Below are 25,678 nucleotides of genomic sequence, written 5' to 3'. Positions count from 1 at the left end.
AAGATACTTAATGTGCAGGCTTTTTCATAGCTTCTAATTTTATTTAATTAGCAGAACGTGTTTAGCTATTAATTTTGAGAGAATTTAGGTATTATCTTGGAAGAGTTTACCACACTTAGAAATTTTAGCGGTAGCCTGAGCGATTGCTTTGATGGGACCTAGTTCCAGCTTTGCCATTTATTTCTTTTGCTTCAGAAAAGGAAGACTTAAAATTTGATTTGTTTGTGTCTTATAGTTTCAGCAGCCATATTCCAAAACATACCGTAAGTAGCCACAGGATTATCAAAGTGCCCCATAGGGCTATTATGTGTTGACGGTAGGAATGTACCCATCCTGTTCAGTGTAAACAGGGTATAACGTCCACAAACTGGTCAGATCAGGTTTTTCTAGAGTCTGGGTTAAGATATCGAGGCGCGGGGGGCGGGGAGGAGGGATTTACTCTTAGCCTTATTGCTTGGATGCCAACATTTCTTACCCAGTCGTGCCAATACTACGGAAAGAGCCACAGAAACACACCTGCTACACTGACATGGGCCAACGGAATCCTTTCGTGATTGGCAGCATTTGTTGTCTCACGGGATACTTTGATTGGGTAATTTCATTGGGGTTGGGCGCAGCATTTTCCTGGCCTCCACCGAGGTTTCTTCATTGGATTGACCAGCTGTCAGGTTGAACCCAAACCTGCCTCCTTTTGGTGATGTTTGTCTGGATCGCAACACAATAGCCCGGAGGGCCTCCCCTCGTAGACTTCGATTGGCTAGACTCAACCTTGGGGGGTTCTGATTGGTCCAATGAAGAAACACCAAGGTAGGTTGCCTAGTGATCCTGAGGAAGCTGATGCGTTATTCCCTCTCTGCACCGAAGGATCAGGAAGTTTGTGCTCTCTGCGTGGCTGAGAAGTTTTTCACCTACCTCCGGACTGGGGTAAGGAGGGAAACAGGTGTCCTCCAAAAATAGAGTGCGAACTGCAGCCTACGTCCCACTGCAGCCCCGGAGCAACGTCAGGTAAGGAACAGAAAATAACACTTCTTTTTAACGTCCAACAAGCTGCTCAGTATTTTACTTTAGAGAGAAAGGGTGGTTTTTAGTTATGTATTGTTAGTCGCCGTGTCTTCAAATAAGGTAATTTTAACTAATAAGTGTCCACGGGGAGATGATAAATTCCTCAAAGAAAATTGCCACCATTTCCCTGAGAATGTAAAGTTTCTTGGGTTGGGTTTGTAAATAACCCAGATTCAATGCCAAATAGAATTAGTACCCTAAGGCAGTGTTCTGTTCTTTCTTCACTTTTCTTCCCACCAAAAATTATATTTGAAATGTACCCTTTTACGAATTATTTGTAAGATACTTGGTGCATATCTCTATTTTTATTATCACAGTCCTGAGTATCTATTTTAATGAGTATATATTTATTTAGCAGTTACAACGTTAAAGATATTGTACTAGTTGCTATAGAGAATATAATGGAGATATTGTCAAGATGACAATATCCCAGCCCTCAAGAAGTTTAAGTTAACATAAGCCATAACAAAAGAGAGACTATAATAAATATTTAAAGGGAGTAAGTATAAATAAATTTCTGTTGGAGTACAGCTGAGAGAGAAGCCAGTTCTAACCATGGACCATATGCATAATGGAGAGATATTCACCTTAAGGCCTCTCGTTGAGTCTTTGTAGGCCTTTAAAGGGTGACATTTAGGAAGGAAAGGAAAAGGGAGAGAACCCCAGAATAACAAGGATCAGAGGCAGAATGAAAACAAGACACCCTGATAAAACTGTTATAGAGTAGAACTAGGCACAGCCATAGCACCTATTAAATATTATTCTTTTGATCTCAAGAATATATAATTGCTGATATTAAGTACTTATTTTTAATGATAAATATTGACGTTTCCATTTGTATAAAATGTGCTAGCTTTATTGCAGGTGATTTGGAATGTAATACTGAATAAAAAAAAAGGTGTATGCTCTGTTTTTTTTTTCCCTATTGCTGGGAATGGCACTTGGGACCTTGTACATTCTAACACATGCGATAACACTGAATCACATTCCAGTCCCGTTTTCTTTTGAGAATTCGATAATCCTTTAACAGTCTTGCTGAGGGTTTTTTTTTTTTTTGGTTGTTGTAGCTATTTGTGTATTCACAAGATAGCCAGATAGAACAAGGATGTTAAGTTACTATACTTGATATTCACTTAAGTGAATACTCTAGTGATTTCCGAAATGAATTCATGAAATGAGTTGTTATGATAGAAGAAAGCAAATATGGCTGGAGATTGACTTAGTGGTTAAGAGCACATGTTCTTAGAAAGGACCCAAGTTTGATTTCCAGTACCACTTCCTTAGGCACCAGGCATGCATGCAGTACACAGACATACATGCAGGCAAAAAACTTAAAATACACAAAATAAATTTTTTTAAAAAAAAGAAAATAATAGGGGGCTGGAGAAATGGCTCAGTGGTTAAGAGCACTGACTGCTCTTCCAGAGGACGTGGGTTCAATTCCCAGCACCCACATGGCAGCTCACAACTGTCTAAAGATCCAGTTGCAGGGAATCTGACACCTTCACACCAATGCACATAAGATAAAGTTAAATAAAACATAAAAAAATAAAAAGAAAATGATAAAACATAGGCATGGAGAGATGACTAAGTGGGTAAAGGCAATTGCTGCTCAAGCCAAGCAACCTGAGTTAATCTGCAGAACCTGTGTAAAGGTAGGAGTGAGGGTTCCAAAAAGTTGTCCTCTGACTTCCACATGTGGAAATGGTGCCCTACCCACAAATATTATGCACAAAATAATTTTAAAATATTAAAATGTGGGGTTTTGTTATTTATATTTTTGTATATGTTTCACAATGTGCCATTAACTGTTTATAGAAATTATAAATTATATGTATTCAGGGCCACATGCTCTTGAGGTTTTGCTATTCCATCATATTTAACTTGGGGACCCATTTTAGGAAAGAGGAGTAATAGTGGTAAAAATTCCATCTTGGGTTATAAGTGAACTAATCTCCCTGGAAAGATGGTCATTTCTGATGGGCTTTTAAATTACTGGTGATCACTTTTCATTGCTTTTTGGAATTTAATCTGTTATGCTTTGAAAAAGAGAGCATGTTATCCAGTGTTTCTATTTACTACCGAATTCTGTGTTTGCACTTCTATATTTTCTCAGATGTATAGTGTCTGTGTGTGGGTAGGGGGGTGTCTTCTATGGACTTATATTTATTTACTAAAACACACACAGATTTTTCACATCTCTCCATAAACAAGGTGAGAATGACCACGTTAACTCACCGGACCCGTCGAACTGAAGTCAGTAAGAGCTCTGAAAAGAAAGTAGAAAGTGAGGAAGACACTAATCAAGAAAGGAGTCCAGATAATGAAGACCCTGGAGACTCTAAGGATATCCGCCTCACTCTTATGGAAGAAGTATTACTCCTGGGATTAAAAGATAAAGAGGTAATGACATTAGCTAAGTTTAGCTCAAAGGCACAACTCTTAGAATGTTTTAGGAAGTAACTCCAGCCACATTGGTATTGGAGGAATATGGGAAAGAATATCTACAAGGGGGCTGGATAGGTGGCTCAGAGGTTAAGAGCACTGGCTACTCTGCCAGAGGTCTTGAGTTCAATTCCCAGCAACCACGTAGTGCCTCACAACCATCTATAATGAGATCTGATGCCCTCTTCTGGTGTGCAGGCATGCATGTAGACAGAACACAGTATACATAATAAATAATAAAAAAAAAAATTAAAAATCTACAAAGTAAAATCCAGAAACATAATTATTTGAAGTATAATTTAATTGCAAAATTATGGAGAACAGAGATGGATAAGACAGTGTTAGTACTTGTAGTTTCCCAGCTCGGTTTTATGGTGAAGTAATGATTTCTTATTAAAGTGAGAAAGAGGACCATTCAATCAAGTCTTCTTGAGCCTGGAAGAGAAGTCTTTTGTTGTTGTTTCTAAATAGGGTTTCTCTGTGTATACTTGGCTGTCCTGGAACTTGCGCTATAGATCAGGCTGGTCTCGAACTCAGAGATCTGCCTGCCTCCGCCTCCTGAGTGCTGGAGTTAAAGGCATGCACCCCTACCGCCCATCTACGAATCTTAAAAGACAAGAACAGCAGCAGGTTATGGTAGCACACACTTGTAAGCCCAGTATTCAGGAGATAAGGGCAAGAGCATTTCATAAGTTCAAGGCCAGCCTGATCTACCTAATTAGTTATAGGCTAATTAGGGCTATATAGCAAGACACTATCTCAAAATTAAACAAGCAAATTAAAAACAAGGAATATTTGTGACTATCTGTTTTATAAATGATGATTGAGTTTCTTATAGTAGAAATAATATTTTTCAGCCCAGGGTTGATGGTATGCCTCTATAATTTCAGCACTGGGGAGGTGGAGGCAGGAGGATCAGGAGTTCAAGGTTATCTCACCCACATACTGAGTTCAAGGATAACTTGAGATACTTAATAGTTTGAAACCTTGTCTCAAATACGAAAGGGGATCCACCTGTGGTGGTACACACCTTTAACCCCAGCACTTGAGAGGCAGAGGGCCTCTGTGAGTTCGAGGCCAGCCTGGTCTAAAGATCCAGTTCCAAGACATTCAAGGCTACAGAGAAATTCTGTCACAGAAAAAAAAAAAAATACCTATAAGAGAAGTGAACCTATTAATTTTAACTTGGTGATAATTTTTATAATTTTTCAATTAGTTTGTGTGAGTTGTATGTATATTGTTTGTGTGTACACATGAGTATGTGAGCATGCCTCAGTGTGCATGTGGAGGTTAGAGAACAATTTATGAAAGTTGGTTCTCTTATCCTCTGATGATTTATTTTTTTTTTACATTTATTTAGAGTGTGTGTGGTTATCTCCTTCCACTATGTGGGTCCCAGGGATGAAATCTAAGTTGTCAGACTTCATGGTAAGCACCTATACCTACTGAACCATCTCACTACCCCTTCTGGTGACAATTTCACTTCAGAGTCAAGTGTGGTTGCTCACACCTATAATTTCAGCACTTGGAAAACTAAGGCAGGACTACATAGCAAGATCCTATTTCAGTTAACCAAAACTTGGGCTAGGAATGCAGGTCAGCTGATAAAGTGCTTGCTAAGTATGCAGGAAGCCCTTGGTTTGACCCTAAGTACTGCAATCCCAGAGCACACAAGAAGTGGAGTAAGGAGGATCAGAAATTTAGGGTTGTCCTGGTCTCCAAAGGGAGTCTGAGGTCAGCACACATTACATGAGACCTGTCTCAAAAAAAATTTTGTAATGAAAATTTTTTCAAACTTCAAAGTCTAATTTTTAGGTCACTACCTGCTTTTTCCTTTTGGTTTCCTGGTTGTGTAGAATGAACCCTGAGTCTTGCTCATTGTGAATAGTGCAAGTATATTAGAAGAGCTCATTTGTCTTGGTGTGTGCACTTTACATGGGCCATTAAAGAAGAAGAACTTTGTCTTCTTCATTATTATATCCAGCTTTAAAATCCAAGGAAATGAGCCAGAGATCAAAGTCCTATTGGACAGTAGGAGAATAAAGCTTAAGTTGCTTCCTTAGAGCCTCTCCTGGGTCCTCCTCCCAGTCCTGTTTGGTTTGGTTTGGTTTGGTTTTTTGGTTTTTGTTTTGTTTTTTTGTTTGTTTTTGGTTTTTTTGTTTGTTTGTTTGTTTGGGGTTTTTTTTTTTTTTTTTGGTTTTTCAAGATAGAGAGTTTCTCTGTAGCTTTGGCTGTCCTGGAACTAGCTCTTGTAGACCAGGCTGACGTTGAACTCACAGAGATCCACCTGCCTCTACCTCCCAATTGCTGGGATTAAAGATGTGTACCACCACCGCCTGGCTCCTCCCAGTTCTAGAATGCATACTGTTTTAAAATATATGATACCAAATTAATATTGGGCCTTTGACTATACCCACTGAGCCTATAAATTTACTGTGAGCCTTTTGTCTCCATCATAGTTTGATTAGCTTCAGTGTTTTTTAATGCTTTGTACCTTTTCTTGCTTGTTTCTGCAAAGAAGGAAACATTCTCTCTTTATGAGAGTCAAAGCAAAATGATTATGTGGCAGTTTATTGATGGAGTTTACATAATTTGCTCTAAGGAGCTTGAACACAAATATCACACAAACACATAAGTATTTAAAGATTTATTTTTTGTGTATGAGTATTTGTCTGCATATATGTGTATCACCGTATGTCTGCAGTACCTGCAGAGGCCAGAAGAAGGCACTGGATCCCCTGGAACTGGAATTACAGATGATTAGCTGCCATATGGGTGTAAAAACAGCCAGTTCTCACTAGGCCACAGTGACACACACCTTTAATCCCAGTAATCGGAAAGCAGGGACAGGCAGATCTCTGTGAGTTCAAGGCCAGCCTGGTCTACAAAGCAAGTTTCAGCCCAGGCTCCAAAGCTACAGAGAAACCCTGTCTCAAAAAATGAGTTCAGAATTTCCCTCCTAAGTAATAGTGCCACTCAAGGTGGGTCTTCACAGGTGATTCTAGATTATGTCAAATTGACAATCAAAACTAATAATCAGGAATGGAGGGATGGCTCAGCAGTTTAGAGCACATACTGCTTTTCCAGGTGACTTGAGTTTTGTTCCGAGCATCCTCATTGAGGAACTCATAGCAGAGTTTGGCATCACAGGCCTGTAGTACCAGCTGTCTGCATGTTAAAGGCCAGCCTGTTTTACATAGTGAGTTCAGGCCAAACAGGAATTACATAGCCAAACCCTCTATCAGAATTTTTAAAAAAAAAGAAAATAATCCTGCTTTAAAGTAGAGAGGATTAAATTGTTACCTTCCCAGCATTCTATTATTTATTATAAGCATTTTCTAAAATTTGGAGTGAGGGTTAAAAATATTTTTTTAACTTTTAATTTATGTATATGGGTGTTTTGCTTGCATATTATGTTTTTGTACCAAGTGTATGCAGTGCCTGTGGAGGCCAGAAAAGGGTGTTGGATCCCTAGAGACTGAAGTTACACACTGTTTGAATCACCATGTGGGTGCTGGGAATCGACCTCAGGTCTTCTCAACTACTGAGCCATCTATCTCTCCAGCCCCAGTTGGATTTGGGTTTTTTAAATGGTCTCACTGTCTTGGAAATCACCAGATAGCTCAGGATAGCCTCTGTTGTATGGGTTGTTGTTTCTGAGACAACTTGTAGCAGAGGCTGATCTTGATCTCTGTAACCATGGTGACCTTGATCATTCTGCCCCCAGTCTCCAGTGCTGGGGTTGTAGATGAGCAGCACCACCATCCTTAGCAGGATGCCTGGTTCTTAATGATGCTTTAGTTTTGGGTTTGTTTTTTTTCTTTTCTTTTCTTCCTCATTTCCATTTGCCATCCTCAACTGCCAACTCTTTAAGATACGTAACATTCGTGATTGTTTTGAGGTGTGTCTTCCAGGATGTTTGACTAAGGAAGGGCACTTTGAATACTTGACTAATTGAAAATTCCGTGTTAAGTGTTGACTCTTTGTATGAATGGACTCCTATTGCTCAGACTTTTTACAGTAGCAAAATTATCATACATATGTATAATCTTTAACTAAAATGTTTCTCTTAGGAGTTTATTTAGAAACACACTGACAAAAGAATATTACCTTTCTTTTCATCTTTCGTTTTTTTAAAGACAGGTTTTCCTTTATACCAGGCTGGCCTCAAAATCACAATGTAGATGACCTTGACTTTCCAGTCCTCCTGCTCCTACTTCACCAGTGCTAGAATTACAGGCAAGAACCTGTATCCAGTTTGTTTTTGTTTTTTTATGCAGTGCTGGGACTCAAACCTAAGCTTCTTGCATACTAGACAACAGCCTGCCAACTAAGCTCCATGCCTAGCACTCCTTTTCTCTTTTTTGGTATACAAACAAACATATGTTAAATTATAAAAAATTACCCACTAAACTATTTATAATCGTCACCTGAAGGAGATTTCTTTTTTTCTTTTCTTTTTGCAGGGAGGTGGTCAAGACAGGGTTTTTCTGTGTAGCTCTGGCTGTCTGGTTGGCCTGGAACTCACAATATAGAGCAGGCTGGTCTCTAACTTAGAGATCTCTCTGTCTCTGTCTTCCAAAGTTCGGAATTAAAGTTCTGGGCCACCATACCTGGTTTAGGCTTTTACTTTTTAAATGATATGTTTTAATATGGGCTTTTTCTTTTTAAAAATTATCTAATTTTCAGTACAAAACAAAATTACTACCCAAAGATCTCATTCTGACCAGGTATTGTGTTATATGCCTATAATTTCAGCACTCAGTAGTTAGAGGTAGTGGGATAGTTGTCCATTGCAGCCTGGTCTGAATGATAAATACAAGGCTAGCCTGGGCTACAAGTGAGCCCCTGTCTTAACCTTCACCCCAAACAGTAGTTCTCCTGTCAGGTGTCCTAGGATGGTCCCCAACTGGTACTGACGTTGTGTGCAATTCTCTTTCTTTCTCAGAAGCCCCAAAATATTTTCTTTTTTCTTCCTCATATTTGTAGCTATTTTAGTGATTCAGTGGTTACCTTTGTGTTACCAAAGCATTGGACTTTAACACAGATTCTTTAATATGGGTAGTTTGAGATTTCATCAATCTATATATATATATATATATATGAAGAGAAAAGAGTCTTGGAAATTTAAGCAACGATATTTTCCTTTCCCCCAGGCTACTCTACATCTACTTATGACACAAATGGACTCTCTTCTAAGGTTTTACCCTAGTAAATGGTATGATGGACTGTATTGTCATCCGTGGTCCTCATTGATGGAACCTATGCCTGCCCCTTTCCCCCAGTCATTATCTTTTCTAAATTGATGTTATAGTTCCACGGGTGCTTTTAATTCTTAAACTAAATATGTTTTTACACCTTTTTCTAATGCATATTAATGAGTTCAATGACTCATGTGGAGAGTTTTACATGTTTTGAGATGCTGTGATGGGAAAGAGTTATATTTAAAGAGTTCTTACGAGCCTAGAGTATAACTCAGTTGGTTAGAGTCCTTGCTGAGTGTTCACAAAGCCCCAGTCCAATCACCAGTAAATAGTGGTGCATACTTATAACCCAGCATTCTAGAGTAGAAACATTGGTAGGTTCCATTCAGAGTTAACCTCAACTATAGTGAATTCAAAGTTATCCTGGACTGTCTCAAAACGAACAAACAAAAAAATCTACATCCTGGTTACCACTGTGTCCTTATTTACAGTGTTTCTCTTCTGTAATTCTATTGGCAATCTGAATTGTCCTTGGAACAGAAGCTACATGTGGCAAGGAAGAAATGGACACGGAAAACTTCCCTCCAGTTAATTCTAGTCATGATGTTTGCACACCTGTTAGGATTATATATGCTGTACCTGAATCAACTGTCTGTTCTGAAGTAAATTATAGTTTAACAATCTAAGTGAGTAGCTAAATTGTATAAAAATCAAATATTAAGCTGAAAAGTACTCTGTACCCTCCTTACAGAGGAATCAAGTGTGTCCCTGGGGTGGGCATGGCTTGGGCAGGAGAGGAAAGTAACTCCTGTCTTGGGTCAAATATCTCAGGCAGAGATGTCTTATGAATGTTTATGACTTTAGCTGAGGTTTTTGCAAGCTAACGTATTTGCTTACTTGCTTTTTTAGTACTTTAGATTTTTTTTGACACATCATCTCATGTAGACCAGGCTGGCCTTTAATTCCTGATCTTTCCACTTTCCAAGTATATGTGCCACCATGCTCAACCCTAACAAACACTTCTTGAATTCATCAATTTATGTTTGAAAGTTTATGCCTTAGGTTTTATCCCCATCTCTATAGGAAAAATAATTTATTGAGCAGATAATATCTTAAAGGATGTCATTCCTTCTCTCTGTCTCTGTATCTCTATCTCTATCTTTCTCTTTTTTGTGTGTGCGCGCGTCAGGCCTGACTTTGTTACTCACAGAGATTCACTTAAGTGCTAGGATTAAAGGCACATGTCACTATGTCCAGCAAAGATATTCTCTTAAGGGACAGTGAGAACAAACAGGCTAATCATGATATAACGGAGGTTAGAAAAGGAGTGTGTGTGTAGGCACAATCAGGTAAGGGACATAACCCAGATGATGGAGTGTAGAGAGAAACAACATTAGAAGAATGTTACACAGAAGATGTGATCCCTGTGATATTCTGATCTGTATAGCATGACCTTTTCAAGGGGGGAAAAGTCAATTGATAAATATAAATAAAATTGTTAAAAAAAATATATAGCAAAATGTGGGGTTAGAGAGATGGCTCAGCAATTAAGAGCACTGACTGCTCTTCCAGAGGATCTGGGTTCAATTCCCAGCACCCACATGGCTCACAACTAGGAGATCCAGCACCCTCTTATGGCCTCTGTGGGCAGCAGGCATGCACATAGTACCCAGACATACATGTAAGAAAACCACTCACATGCATAAATATAAAGAAAAAAACTTAAAATAATTGATGATGGCTAAAATATAATGATCCAGAAGAGAGAGCAGCTGGTCTCTTCCTAAAGCTCTGTTGGTAAGAATGAAGCCTTGATGGGATCCTCAGGACTGTAAAACTGCATAAAGCTAGTATGGTGGCACCTGCCTCTGGACATTGATGCAGAAGAAACTTTTTTTTTTATTTTATTTTTTTTTTTGAGACAGAATTTCTCTTGTAGGTAAGATCAAGGGTGTATACCGTCATGCCTGACATAGGAAGAAACTTTTAGGCTACATAGTTTGAGGCCAGCCTAGGTTGCATTAGACCCTGTCTCAAATATAACTAAGTAGGTGCTAGAGACATAGTTCAGCCGTTAAGAGGACTTGTGGCTCTTGCAGAGGACTCAGGTTTGGTTCCCAGTACCCACCTCCCAAGCATCCATAGCTCTAGTTCCAAGTGGTCTGATGCCCTCTTCTGACTCGTGTAGGCACAGGTATGCACATAGTACACACGCATACAAACAAGCAAAACACTAAGACGCATAAATAAATCTTTGCTTATTTGGGGGGTTTGTTCATTTATAATTTTTATTTTATGTGCATTGGTGTTTTGCCTGCGTATATATCTGTCATGAGGGTGTCAGATCCCTTAGAACTGGAGTTTCAGACAGTTGTGAGCTGCCATGTGGGTGCTGGGAATTGAACTCTGGGAGAGCAACCAGTGTTCTTTACTGCTGAGCATCTCCCCAACCCCGTTTTTGGTTGATGTTTTTGTTTGGTTTTTCAAGACAGGGTTTCTCTGTAGAATAGCCCTAGCTGTCCTGTAACTAGCTCTGTAGTCCAGATTGGCCTCGAATTCACAGAGATCTGCCTGCCTCTGACTCCTGAGTGCTGGAATTAAAGGTGTGTGCCACACTACCTGACATACATAAATAAATCTTTAAATAAATAAAAACCAAATAAAGAAGTAGAGGCTAGAGAGGAGACTAGCCAGCAGCCTTCTGGTTTAATTAGTTTTCAATCCTGAAAACTGAGTAGAGCCATTCAAAGATATCTAGACATAGGGACAGTTTGTCAGGTAGCTGATGCTAGCCTCAGACTTGCTATATAGCTGAGAGATGACCTTGAATGCCTGACCTTCCTGCTTTCAGTTCTCAAATTCTGGGGTTACAGTCATGTGCCACCATGCCCAGCTTTAAAAGTTTTAAAATGAGGATCAGCAAGATAGTTTAACAGGTGAAAGCACTTGCTACCAAGCCTGATGCTTTGAATTTGATCCCAGGGTTCCCACATGGAGGAGAGGTGATTCTGAGAGTTGTTCTCTAAACAGGCATTATAGTATGTGCATGTATATATTCTCACACATACAAATATAGTTCAGTCTTTCATATTTATTTTGGTGTAAGAGATACAGCAGTCAGAAGACAACCTTTGGGAGTTGATTCTCCTTCCACCACATGGGTTGTGGGACTGGAATTCAAATCATCTGACTTGGCAACAAGCACTCCATCCAACCTCCTGAGCCTCTTGCCAGCCACTGAGCAATTTATAATTAGTTCGTCCAATGCTAACCATAACTCCTCGATCAAAGCCTTCGGGATTATTTGCCTTTTATTTGGAAATTCAAAGCCTGACCCTACACAACTTGGCTCTCAGAATTTTTCTTTAAAACTTTGAGTTAAATAATCCCAGCACCAGGAGATAGAAACAGAATTAGGAGTTCAAAGCCAACCTCTGTTACATAAAACCCATGTCAATAAACAGTAGCAACAACAAAAACAAAGCCCTTGAACTTGATCTCCATAAATGTATCTGAGATCTCTCTGTTATTTATAGCTAAGAATAGGAGTTGGATGGTTTTCTTGAAGAAATTAAACCTATCCTTTAATCCCCAGCTCAGGGCCTATAGCCTCAGCCTTTCTGTGCTCTGACGCCTGTGTGACTTATACTTAGAGAACTGTCATACAAACTAAACTTTTATCAGTGTTTAATAAGCCTGTCTCTCCTATTCTTTCAGTTCAGCTTTTATTTAAGTTTTCAGCTAGATTCTTGGCTGCTTTATGTAGTAACTGTCTTACATCTTTGTGTATTCCCTGTATCTCCCAGAAAAGATAGCTAACATGTATTTTTGTAGTTCATCCCTGTGCTCAACCCCTTCCTCAAATAGTTCATTTTACTGTGTCCTCACAACAAGTTATAAAAATAGGTATTAGTGTCCCTGTTTTACCTATAAAGACATTGAATTTCAGAAAGGTCAAGTAACATACCCAGGTCCCTTAACTAATTGGTGGTTTGTCCAGTGTCTGCATCAGAATAGTTTGTTCAGGTGGAGATGTAGCTTAAAATGTACACAGCCCTGAGTTCAGTCACAGTATACATGCACACACACACAAAGGAACAGGGAAAGTTTGCAAATAATACATACCTAGATATTGTGGGATATTTGTATACTGTGTGAAATGTATTTGCTGTGATTGATGTAGTAAAAAGATGAACAGCCAATAGCTAGGCAGGCGGTATAGACAGGATTTCCAGGGAAAGAAAGGAAAAGGAGGAGAATCTAGGTACACAGAATGTCAAGAGACATGGAGAGGAAACAGGAGGTGCAAGATGGAAGAGAGGTAACTCCACGTAATACAGTGTAGATTAATATAAATGGGTTAGGGCTGGAGAGATGGCTCAGAGACTGAGCACACAGGCTGCTCTTCCAGAGGTCCTGAGTTCAATTCCTAGCAACCACATGGTGGCTCACAACCATCTGTAATGAGATCTAGTGCCCTCTTCAGGCATGCAGGCATACATAGAGGCAGAATGGTATATACATAATAAATAAATCTTTAAATATATTAATTTGTTATACTAGTTAGGAACAAGCCTAAACTACAGGCCAAGCTTTCATCATTAAAAGAAGTCTCTGTGTCATTGTTTGGAAGCTGGCTGGCAGGACAGAGAAAGACTCGTTACACCTAGATCTCTAGGAAGAAGAACAACAAAACAATAGACATAGCTTGTGCTTTCATTTCTACCTTTCCTATGTACTGCTCTGCAATTCAGGGCATCTTGCAAACCTTTCCAACCAAAACTCCTGCCATGAAGATGGTTCAGTGTGGAAAGGCAATTTAGTACCAATCTATGTAATCCTCAGGACCCACATGGTGAAAGGAGTGAACCAGCTCCTGAAAATTGTCTTCAGACCCCTGCATGTCCATACCTCATCCTATCATAAATAGATAAATAAATGTAAGAAAAATATTTATTTCAAACCAGAGCACTTCTCAATTGAAATCAACGTTTGACATGCCAATTGTTGTAGAAATATCAAGTCATAGAAAGTCACTAACTCAAAAGTCAGACAAAAAATAGTACTTTGGGTGTTTAGATTAAGGCAATTGATTAAATAGTTCAACAGAGAAAGGTGCTTGCTGCCAAGCCTAATGGCCTGAGTTCAATCCCCAGAGCCTACATAGTGGAAGGTGAGAACTAACTCCCAAATTGTCCTCTGACCTCCATAGACTCATCATGGTACTAATTTAGAATAAAATCAAAAATAAATATAATAAAAATTAGATTTCAGTGACTAATGAAATATTCTGGTGGTTTAGGGTTGGGGCCCAGTCGTAGAGCACTTCTTAGTATTTGTAAGACCCTGTGTTCAGTCCCAAGCACTGCTCAAACAGCAACACAACATGCCCTCATCTTATTCTGTACCTTGCTTTGAGTTCATGCAGTATGATGTAAAAAGAATCAAAAATATCACACCTTGGGGGCTGAAGAGATGGCTCAGAGGTTAAGAGCATTGCCTGCTTTTCCAAAAGTCCTAAGTTCAATTCCCAGCAACCACATGGTGGCTCACAACCATCTGTAATGAGGTCTGGTGCCCTCTTCTGGCCTGCAGGCATACACGCAGACAGAATATAAATAATAAATAAATATTTTTTAAAAAATCACACCTTATTCTTAAGGTATTGGCTGAAAGTCAGTATTACTTTCAGAATATTTTTTGTTTTCTTTTCTCTCTCCTAGGGCTACACATCTTTCTGGAATGATTGTATATCCTCTGGGCTTCGAGGAGGCATCCTGATAGAGCTAGCCATGCGGGGTCGAATCTATCTGGAACCTCCCACCATGCGTAAGAAGCGACTCCTAGACAGAAAGGTACAATATCCTCTGAATTGTAGAGAGTCAAATACCAACAGTACATTTTGAAAGAATAAGAATATCTGAGGGCTGAAGAGATGGGTTTTTTTTTAGCATTTGTTGTTCTTGCAGAGGAACCAAGTTTGGTTCCCAGCACCCACATGGCAGCTAATAACTATCTCTAACTCCAGTTCTAGGGATCTTAGCCTGTTCTGGCCTCCACAGGCATTGTATACACTTGTACACCTGTGGTGCACAAAGTACATACATACAGGCAAAACACTCATATACATAAAAGAAAATTTGAATATTTAGATAAGATAAACACTGGCTCAGCTGTCTCATTGTCTAGTTGATTTAGTTGTGTAATTTATTCAACCTTATTTTTCTGTACAATAGTGTGAAGGTGTCAGACACCCTGGAACTGGAGTTTTGGACAATTGTGAGCTGTCATGTGGGTGCTGGGAATTTAACCTGGGTCCTCTGGAAGTGCAGCCAGTGCTCTCAGCCGCTGAGCCCTCCCTCCAGCACCAATTTAGTTATCTTATAGGGGAAAAAAATTAGATATGCTTAGTGAATCAAAGAAACCTGGTTTTGTCTTTTTTTTTCAGATTTATTTATCTATTATGTATACAGTGTTCTGGCTGCATGTATGCCTGCAGACCAGAAGAGAACACCAGATCTCATTACAGATGTGAGCTATCATGTGGTTGCCAGGAATTGAACTCAGGACCTCTGGAAGAGCAGCCAGTGCTCTTAACCACTGAGCAATCTCTCCAACCCAGTTTTGTCTTTTTCTAACATGGAAAAATCACATTTAGGATACTGTTGATTATCTTTCCCTCTCTATGTATGAAATAAAATATTATGTAGATTGAGGAAATCATGAGTGCATTTGGCCTTTACTTTTCCATTCCTAATAGCCAAGTATCAGTTTGTATCCTGTTAGGTAATTTTTTTTCTTCCTTTTTCTTTTTCTTTTTTTTTTTTTTTTTGTAAAGATTTGTTGATTATATATACAGTGTTCTGTCTGCATGAATGCCTGCAGGCAAGAAGAGGGCATCAAATCTCATTACAGATGGTTTCAAGCCACCAGGTGGTTGCTGGGAATTGAACTCAGGATCTCGGAGAAGAGCAGCCAGTGCTCTTACCCTCTGAGCCATCTCTCCAGCCCGGTTTTCTAGCCTTTTGGAAATGCCATTACTTCTTTAGCTGTGTCTATTACCTCCAGGAAATTCACTTCCAAATTTGTAGACATTTCTTTAGCTTTAACGTCCAGGAACATACTAATTATTGGCTAGACATTTCAACTTGGCTCTCCCAAAGAAATCAAAAGCCAGGCTTGATAACATTCACCCAAATTAACTTACTTTTCTGAACTTCCTGCCTTTATTAGTGGTTTCACAAGGAGGTTTTCCAAACTCAGAAAGATAATATGGAATGTTTTGTCCGTTTTATTTATAACATTTACTGCTAGGTCCCACTTCGAATGTAATTTTATCTTTCTACTATGAAGTCATACTACATATTAAACTCTTCCATGACATGGGCAGTATATTCTGCTTCCTCCCACCTTTTAACCAGCAATGTGTATATTTGTACACTGAAGAATTTTTCATCTGAGTAAACAGTGTTCTCTGTTTCTTTAAGGTTCTGCTAAAGTCGGACAACCCAACAGGTGATGTTTTGCTGGATGAAACTCTCAAACACATCAAAGCAACTGAGCCAACAGAAACTGTCCAGACATGGATAGAGCTACTCACTGGTGAGATGACTAAAAATAATACCCAAATCCCACCCTTGGTCATCTTAGCTTACTCATAAGGTTAGAGGGAAAGTAGAGAAGTACAGCATGCTAGGTACGATCAGTGGGTAACTAGCACCTACAGCTTTTCAAGCACATCAGTTTATCATCCGCAGTCCTACAGAACCTCATACAGCCCAGGCTGCCTCGAACTTGCTGTGCAACCAAAGATGACCTTGAAGTTCTAATCATATTGCCTTCACCTCCCAAGTGCAGGGATTATAGGCATAAACCATCACCCTAGTTCATGAGGTGCTAAGAATCAAATCCAGGACTTCAAGGATGCCAGGCAGCACTTGACCAACTGAGCTTTATCCCCAGACCTTTCCAAGAAACGTTGTGTATGTGTATGTGTATATTATGTATAAATGTATATTTATGCATTGTGTATGTGTGGACTGACGTGTGAGAGTGCATAGGTAGAGATCAAAGGACAGCTTTTTAGAGTTAGTTCTCTCCTTCCACCTTTATGTGGTCTCCCACTATTAACTCAAATTGTTAGACTTTGTGTTTTTACCTGCCAAACTATTTTACCAACCCTTTTTTAAAATAAGCATTTTTTAAACTTTATTAGCCAAGAATGATGGTATATACCTATAACCCTAGCATTTGTATAGCACGATTAATAAAAACTCAGAGACAGGAATTGTGGTTCAACCTGAAGATCAGAAAAGCAAAGCAGCCAACCACTGGCTCTTACCTCTGCTTCAGTCCAAAATGGCGATGCTGCCTTCAGGAATCTCAGAATGAGACTGTGTGTGAGAGCTGTCTCCTCCCATTTATAATCCTCTCTAGTGCTGGGATTAAAGACATGTACTACTGGGATTAAAGGCATGCACCACCCGGTTTCTATAGCAAACTACTGTCGCTCCTGAGATTATAGGTATGTGTCTCTAAAGCTTACTAGTGTGGCTGTTTTACCCTCTGATCTTCAGGCAGGCTTTATTTATTAAAATACAAATGAAATGCCAGTACACACTTGCGAGGCTGAGGCAGAATTACTGATAGTTCAAGACCAATGTAGGCTACGTTTGGAAACACCATTTCAAAAACACCAAAAAATGAGTTCAATTCCCAATACCCTCCTCCAAAAAGCGTGTGCATAAGAAACTAAAGTAAAACTTGGGAGTCTTCAAAGATGGTTCAATGATTAGAATGACTACTACTGTCAAAGAGGATGCAGTTTCAGATCCTGAACCCCTGTAACTCTAGCTCCAAAGAATCTGATGCCCTCTCTGGTCCCTTTGGAAGTGTACATGCCCACAAGAGCATGCCTACAAACACACACAGATACACACAGACACACACACACATGTGCATACTATAAATTTTTTTAGGTAAAAACAATTTAAGCCAGCTATAGTAGCAAAGGTTTGTAATCCTACCATGTGCGAGACTAAGGCAGAGAGGTTCAAGATCAGCCTGGTGTTCATAGTAAAACCTTATCTCAAAATAATAATAATATTTATTGAGATGACAACTAGGACATTGACATAGATAAAATCTTTCTATCTTGAATTTCCCAGAATTGTCTGCTTTTACAGCCAATATTTCAAGAATTTGTGTACATTTTTTTGGCCATTTAGCTGATGGATATTTGAGTTTGCTGTTGGGACCTAGGCTACTATAAACATTTGTGAACAATTTAAATCTTTTTTTAGTTTGGTATGCATGCCTTTAATCTCAGCACTCAGAAGGCAGAGGTAGGCAGATCTCTATGAAAACCAGCCTGGTCTACAGAGTGAGTTCCAGGAAAGCTAGGGCTGTTATACAGAGAAACCCTGTCATGAAAAAAATTTTTTTCTTGCTATGTTTTTTATGCATGTACATGCCCATCCCCCAGCTCCACTACTGTAGTGCACATGTGGGGATTAGGGACAACTCTGAGGAGGTGCTTCTCTCCTTTTACCAGCTGGGTCAGGGGATTGAACTGAGGTAGTCAGACTTAGTTGGCAAGTGCCCCATTTGTACAACCTTCTGAAACCTTGTCTCAAAAAATAAAAAAATTAAGTAATTCCTGGTGTGGTGGCACACTTTCAATCCTAGTACTCAGGAGGTAGAGACGGGTGTGAGTTTCCGAACAGCTAGGTCTACATAGAGAGACGTTGTGAAAAGGAAAGAAAAGAAAGCTCTTGACTGACAGTTTTGTCAGTCAGTGCTTTGAAGTAATCATTTTACTTTTCTGTACTCCACTTCTTCTGACTAAGTCAGCTGCTGACCTCACTGCAGCTTTGATGTGACAAGTCATTTTTCTCAGGCTCTCTTCCTAGACTGCGTCTTAGTACCTGGCCTAGATATCGTTCTCTCTACATGTATCCTGTGTGGGGTTCATTGGGCTCAAAATGTATGAGCAAGTCTTTTTTATGAAATGTGGGATTTAGTATTCTGCTTTTTTTTTCTCTCCCCTTTTTTCCATCATCTTTCTCTATATACTTTTACACTTGTAGGTCCTGAGTGCACCTCACATTTCTCTGAAGCTCTCTCCAGACAATGTAACTTCATTTTGTATTGTTGAACAAGATTTCACATAGCTTAGAGTGGCGTCAGACTTACTCTGTATCAGGAGATAACCATGAACTCCTGATTCTTCTACCTAGGAGCTGGAGTTACAGGCATTCTTCACAATGCCCACCTTAAACCACATAATCTCTATTGTTTCAATGACTGCTGATTCTTTTGCTAGCTCAATTTTGTTGTTGAACTTTTAAATAAATTTTTTATTTTGCTTATTTTTCTCTCAAACTCCAGAATTTCTGTATGGTTATATAGTTTTCAATATCACTGTTGAGATTGTTTTTCTAATTTTTATTTTAATTATGAGTTTGTGTCTGTATGTGTGTGGAAATAGTCATGTGAGTGCCAATGCCTACAAAGGCCAAAAGAGAGTGTAAGACCCCTACCCCTGTAGCTGTTGTTATAGGCTGTCATGAGCCACTTAACACAGGTGCTGGGATCCTCTGCAAGAGTAGTATGCATTTAGCCAGGCGGTGGTGGCACTTGCCTTTAATCCCAGCACTCGGGAGGCAGAGGCAAGCGGATCTCTGTGAGTTCAAGGCCAGCCTGGTCTACAAGAGCTAGTTCCAAGACAGGCTCCAAAGCTTCAGAGAAACCCTGTCTCAGAAAAAGAAGAAGAAGAAGAAGAAGAAGAAGAAGAAGAAGAGGAGGAGGAGGAGGAGGAGGAGGAGGAGGAGGAGGAGGAGGAGGAGGAGGAGGAGGAGGAGGAGGAAGAAGAAGAGGAAGAAGAAGAAGAAGAAGAAGAAGAAAAGTTTTGACAGGCATATTTCTAGCTAGCTCTTATATCTTAAATTAACCCATTTCTATTAGTCTATGTATTGCCATGTAGCCATAACATTACCTCATTTTTTGATTTTTTTACATGTCTTGTTTTCTCAGTGACTGGCTGGCAGCTCCTTGACTCCACCTACTCTCTCTATATCTCTGGGTTTCCCACCTGGCTTTACTCTGCTAAGCCATTTGCTGAAACAGCTTTATTCAGTAACCAATAAAAGCAACATGTATACAGAAGGTTACATCCCACGTCAGGATACTACTGTCCATCCTAGCAGGGGAGGCATAGCATTAGGAGTGGGAGGCAGGAAGCAGAGAGATGAATGCTGGTGTGCAAAAGATTTTCCTTTGTCTCCTTTTATTCAGACCAGGTACACATCCAATGTCTAGGGATAGGTCTCTCATTTTCAGCTAAACCTCTTGGATATGCTCTAACAGACATGCTGGAGATATGCCTTCTAGGCAATTTCTTTTGATTGTTGCTAAAGTTTTATTTATATAGTTGGTATGTGGGGTATGCACAAGAATGTACCACTTACACATCTGGAGGTCAGAAGACAACTTATAGGAGTCAGTTTTCTCCCACTATTCAGGTCAGAGTCCATACTCAGATTGGCAAGCTTGACAGCAAGTGCCTTGACACACTGAGCCATCTCAAGGGTTGCCCCTTATTATTAGTGTGTGTGTGTGCACATGACGCTATCATGCCACTTACTCATGGACAGGTGAGAGGATAGCTTTCAGGAGTTAATTCTTTTCTTCCACCATAGGTTTCAAGGGTCAGCCACAGGTCACCAGACTCTCACAGCAAGCACTTTTTACCTGCTATACCTTCTCGCCAGCCCTCTCCTGGGATTCTGCATCAAGTCAGCAATGAAGAGTAACCATTGAGTGTTTGCCTACATGTATATTAGTACACTACATGTGTGCAGAGCCTGTAGAAGTGAAAAGAAGGCATCAGATTCCCTGAAACTAGAGTTACAGACAGTTATGAACTACCGTTGTGGGTGCTGGAAACCAAACCCAAGTTCTTTGTTTGAAAGAGCAACAACTTCTTTCACCTCCTGAGCCATCTTTCCAACTCCACTTTGGGGTTTTGTCGTTATTGTAATTGTTGTTTACTGAAACAGGATCTCACGTAGCCTAGGCTGATCTTGAAACTCATCATATAACTGAAGATGACCCTGAAACCTTCATGTTCCTGCTCTGCCTTCCGAGTGCTGGGACTGAAGGCATAGGCCACCATACTTGTCCCAGTTAAATGTTACTGTTCTTTCTTTGGTGCTGGGGATTCATTTTAAGGCATCACATGTGCTAAACTGCTGAGCTGGACTCTAGCCCCACTAGTTAGATTTTTTTTTACCCTTTTACTGTTGAATATGTGTGATATGTGATTTTGACACAGGTAACATAGTTCAGAAAATTTACCATTTACCCCATATAAGAATAAGGGCTAGTAGCTTGAAGTTCCTTTTCAGTTTTCTTCTAAGGAAGACTACCTTCTTGATTATGAACACAGCTTGCCCCTTCCAGTGCAGAACTTCTCCTCAAAGTTAGAATAGGACAATTAGGGTCCCAATGTTGCCAGCCTACCACACCAGGAATACAGCTTCTGTTCTTCAAGCAGAAGCAAACCTTGGTCTTCTCAGCTTCACCAGGTCAAATAGAGTTTCTGCAATGTAGAAAACCAGCATTCCAAGAGAACCTGAAAGAGTCTACCAGAGATGCATGATTGTATTTTGTTTTGTTTTTTGTTTTTCAAGACAGGGTTTCTCTGTAACTTTGGAGCCTGTCCTGGAACTCACTCTGTAGACCAGACTGACCTCAAACTCACAGAGATCCTCCTATCTCTGCCTCCCGAGTGCTGGGATTAAAGGTGTGCGCCACCACCGCCCAGCACGTGATTGTATTTTAAGCCTAACTTCTTAGAGTTACAGCAACATATTATCTGGGCATGAGAATGCACACCTGTAATCCTAGCTCTTAAGAAGCTGAGGCAGGAGGATCACTAGTTTAAGGCCAGCCTGAGCTACATAAGGAAATCAAAGCTACCCTGTACATGCTGAGATGCCGTCTCAGGAAGGATGTTGGGGGGCGGGCGGCACTACAGCTTACTGTTATGTGTTCTGTCAGCAGCTATGCTTTAACCCCTGGTGTCAGTGACATCCTCTAATCAAATCCTGTTCCAGTTCGTCCTGAGTATGTGCATCTTGTACACACACTCATGCATTCACCAGCGCTGACCATGATTCCAGCAGAGTTTTCCTGCTGTTTCCTCTGGTTACTGTTAAATTTCAGGGGGCTCTGTTATTTGATATTTTCTCTCAGTATCCTGGCAATTGTTCTGCACCAAGATGTCCATGGTTTTCAACACCTTTAGATTTAGGATTCTTTACACTTGATCAAGTGGACATCTTAGGTACAGGTATGGAATCCTTCCTTCAGGCTTTTAGTCCACTTCTAGTGTGTAATACCCTGCTGTTAGTGGAGTGGCAGCCTCTCATCCTCTTGGCTTTCATTTTCTAGTCAGTGACCTTTACTCTTCAAAGAAGCTAGAATGGGGCAGTTTGAGCTCCAATTGCCAGTCCACGACTCCTGAATAGGCCTTTCACATGATAAGTAGAAGAAGGGGATCTTAGTCCTCTCAATTATATTTTATTTTTAGATATAAAATGCTTCATAAATTTACGTGTCACCCTTGCTCAGTGGCCATGCTAATCTTTTCTATATCATTTCAATTTTAGTATATGTGCTGCTAAAGCAAACATAGTCTTTTCAGTTTTACCAACCCAAGTAGAACACATGTGATATGGAAGAGAAGTCATCCCAGAAAAACTGGTATCTTGAAGAGAATGGCAAAAAAAAAAAAAATACAAGAATAAGTGCTAGAGAGAGAGCCCAATCAGTAAACTATTGGTGTTGCAAACATAAGGACTTGAGCTTGATCCCCAGAACCCAGAGAGAGACAGAGAGACAGAGATAGAGAGAGAGAGAGAGAATAATCTAGGCCACATATCTGCATTTATGATCCCAGTGGGGCGGCTAGCTTGATGACCAGCTAAACCAGCCCTCTTGGCAAGCTCCAGGCATATGAGAGACCATGTCTGAAAGAAAGAGAGTAAGGTAGGGCTGGATGACCCTTGAGGCTATTCTCTAACATCCATGTTCACACACATCCAAAGTGTTAATCCAAAAATGATTAACAACATCACAGAGTTATATATGAACTGAAATAAGGGGTCGGAGAGATGGCTCAATGGTGAAGAGTGCTTCCTGCTCTTCCAGAGGACCTGAGTTCAGTTCCCAGATATTCAACACCTTCTGTTGACCTCTATGGACACCTGCATACATACATAAATACAAATAATAACAACAAAAATTTATGACAAAAATAAACCACATGGCGGCTCACAACCATCTGTAATGAGGTCTGGTGCCCTCTTCTGGCCTGCAGACATACACACAGACAGAATATTGTATACATAATAAATAAAAAAAAAAGAGAGAGAGTTGACATTGTTTCCTCATGGATGGAAATTGTGCTTTTAAATTTTTAAAGTTCAAATAACAAGCTGACTTTTTCTATTTGTTTTCCTCTGTTTCTTTCTCAAAGGTGAGACGTGGAACCCCTTCAAATTACAGTACCAACTTAGAAATGTGCGAGAGCGAATTGCCAAGAATCTAGTGGAGAAGGGTATTCTAACCACAGAGAAGCAGAATTTCCTGCTGTTCGACATGACCACTCATCCAGTGACCAATACGACAGAAAAACAGCGACTAGTGAAAAAACTTCAAGACAGTGTGCTAGAACGGTGGGTAAACGACCCTCAGCGAATGGACAGGCGAACATTGGCACTCCTGGTTCTGGCCCATTCCTCCGATGTGCTAGAGAATGTCTTCTCCTGTCTGACAGATGACAAGTATGATGTGGCAATGAATCGAACCAAGGACCTTGTAGAACTGGACCCCGAAGTGGAAGGGACAAAGCATAACGCCACAGAGATGATCTGGGCTGTGCTGGCAGCCTTCAACAAATCCTAGAGCCGGCAGGCTGCTGACTTCAGAGACCCCATCACTGAGCTTTGTGTAATAAGATATTGTCATCATTATTTCCTCTATTTTAATCAGGCCCATGACTTTTGGAGGACAACCTCAGGGCCTCTTCATGGGCCATGACCATTCTAAGCAGACTGTTTCTCCTCGTACTTCCATTCCATATCCGAATGAAAGGGGTGAGCTCACATACATCCAATAAATATCTCCCATTTCTGGGTTTATTTTTAACCAGTGTACTTTTGGATCAACAGGAGTATCTACATGGGGATTAGAGCTTTCCAGCAACAAAATGTGAAGATGAAGAGTAAATTGTATATTCATTATTTTCACCCTTATTTTTTTCTCTCAATTTTTTCTCCCTTATCACATTTTCTCAGCTTTTATCTTTCTGACGCTGGTACACAATGATACTTATTGACATCACTGTCTCTTTAAATGAAGGGCAGTAGAAGAAATAAGACTAATTTTTGAAGCAAATGATCCCTGAGATTGTACCTCCTGCCTGTGATTTTCTCATCTTTATCTAATGAAAACACTCCAAGTTTGATGACCTGACTCCCATAGTTCTAGAAGCAGAAATGTATTCCACGATCTATTTTAGCACTATCTTTCCTACTTCCGCAATCATTAAAACAAAGTCTGAATTTAAAAAGCAATGTGCCTCAGTCACCTCTTTCATGCAGCCAGTATTAGAACTTATAGGAAAGGGAAGCAACAGAAAAATTCTCATCTTTGAAGTCGGGTTTTGGGGGACACACTTGGGAGCTGGTGGCAGAAGGATCTGGAGCTGACGATTAGCCTTAGGTAGTGTAGTAAGTTCAGGGCTATATGAGACTATCTCTCACTCAAAATTTAAAGTCTTTTCTTTTTTTATCATGTGTCTCTACTATGATTAAATTAAGGGAATTGTAAGTTTCAGTTCCCAGATAACAGCATAAGGTAGCCAGACTCCATATCTTCATAATCCCTGTTTTTATTTCCTGTATAAATTGATAAACTCCCTATATTTAAGGACTTTGACAATAATTCTGTCTATATTTAATCTACAAATACCCTCCAAATTGTGTCTTCTTTCAACACAGCCATCATTGTAGCCAAATCTCTTGAAATGTTTTTGCTTCAGTAGTAAGGGTGAAGAGAGACTTTGTTAGAAGAGATGCTTTTTAGATGGGTAGTTGAGTGTCAATGGCAACTGATACAAAGCCTAGGTTTAGGGGCTTTGAAGAGCACTGGCTTGTGCTGATTTCAAGCTCCCTGTTGAATACTGGGGAGAAACAGGCTGCCACACAGCCAATACAGGTGACTCGAACTCATACCAAATCCTCATATTCAGAAGTAAATTGCCCTAACTTCATCTCCTCCCTGAACCTACCTAGATCCATGAAAGTTTTCTAATTCATTTTTATTGTTTTCGTTTCATGTGTCTCTTAGATAAGATGAGATACAAGTTGTAATTTGAGAAGCAAGTAGAGTCTTAGTCTGGCTCTCTATAGAAGTACAAAGCCAGCCCATGTGATATCTAGCAGCTTAGCTTGTCTTCCCATTGGAACAATTCAACATGAATTGAAACCAGGTTTTCCTGTGGAAAACTTCAGCTTGATTGGGGGAATAGAAGTTGAGTGCTTTCCTGCAACTCTCAGTGTTTATTTTTATATGTCCATAAAATGAGGGTGTCTTCACTTCAAATCTGTATAATGTTCACTGCCAAACACTCATGTAGTGTATAATTGCCATCACATTTCTGTATAATAAAGATAAAATAGTTATGCCCCTGGTTTCTCTGTACATGGTTTATAACTTCATTAATTATGGTATGTATTGGCAGGGCATAGCAGTGCTGACCTGGGCTCCAGCTAACATCCCAGTAGGGTCTCCATCTCAAAGTAAGTTACTCAGTAATACCATGTTACCGTTGAAGAAAATGAGAATGATTTCTCTGAATATTCCACAAATGACTTGAGTTTATCTAAGAGATGAACCTA

The 25,678-nt window shown here is 39.9% G+C and overlaps 1 protein-coding gene and 1 non-coding gene across 4 annotated transcripts; one reads left to right on the top strand and one right to left on the bottom strand.

Moving 5' to 3' along the window:
• The first annotated feature begins 808 nt into the window (after positions 1-808).
• Positions 809-25,462, top strand: Golph3l (golgi phosphoprotein 3 like). Of its 3 annotated transcripts, none has more exons than XM_048427976.3 (5): positions 811-1,005; positions 3,277-3,465; positions 14,435-14,566; positions 16,199-16,313; positions 23,254-25,462. In XM_048427976.3, exons 2-5 carry the CDS (start codon positions 3,283-3,285, stop codon positions 23,679-23,681), a joined length of 858 nt encoding a protein of 285 aa, XP_048283933.1. In that variant the 5' UTR covers positions 811-1,005; positions 3,277-3,282; the 3' UTR covers positions 23,682-25,462. The 3 variants fall into 3 exon arrangements, with proteins under 3 accessions (XP_048283935.1, XP_048283933.1, XP_048283934.1); XM_048427977.3 differs by having other exon boundaries at positions 3,251-3,465; XM_048427978.3 differs by lacking the exon at positions 14,435-14,566 and having other exon boundaries at positions 809-1,005.
• LOC125396148 (U6 spliceosomal RNA) lies at positions 22,302-22,404 on the bottom strand. The gene has a single exon (XR_007230727.1). It is a non-coding gene; the product is annotated as a U6 spliceosomal RNA (small nuclear RNA).
• Positions 25,463-25,678: the final 216 nt, after the last annotated feature.

This window comes from Myodes glareolus, chromosome 17 (assembly GCF_982192425.1).
Source record: "Myodes glareolus chromosome 17, mMyoGla1.1, whole genome shotgun sequence".
NCBI lineage: Eukaryota > Metazoa > Chordata > Mammalia > Rodentia > Cricetidae > Myodes > Myodes glareolus.
This window is presented reverse-complemented; position numbering and strand designations above follow the sequence as displayed.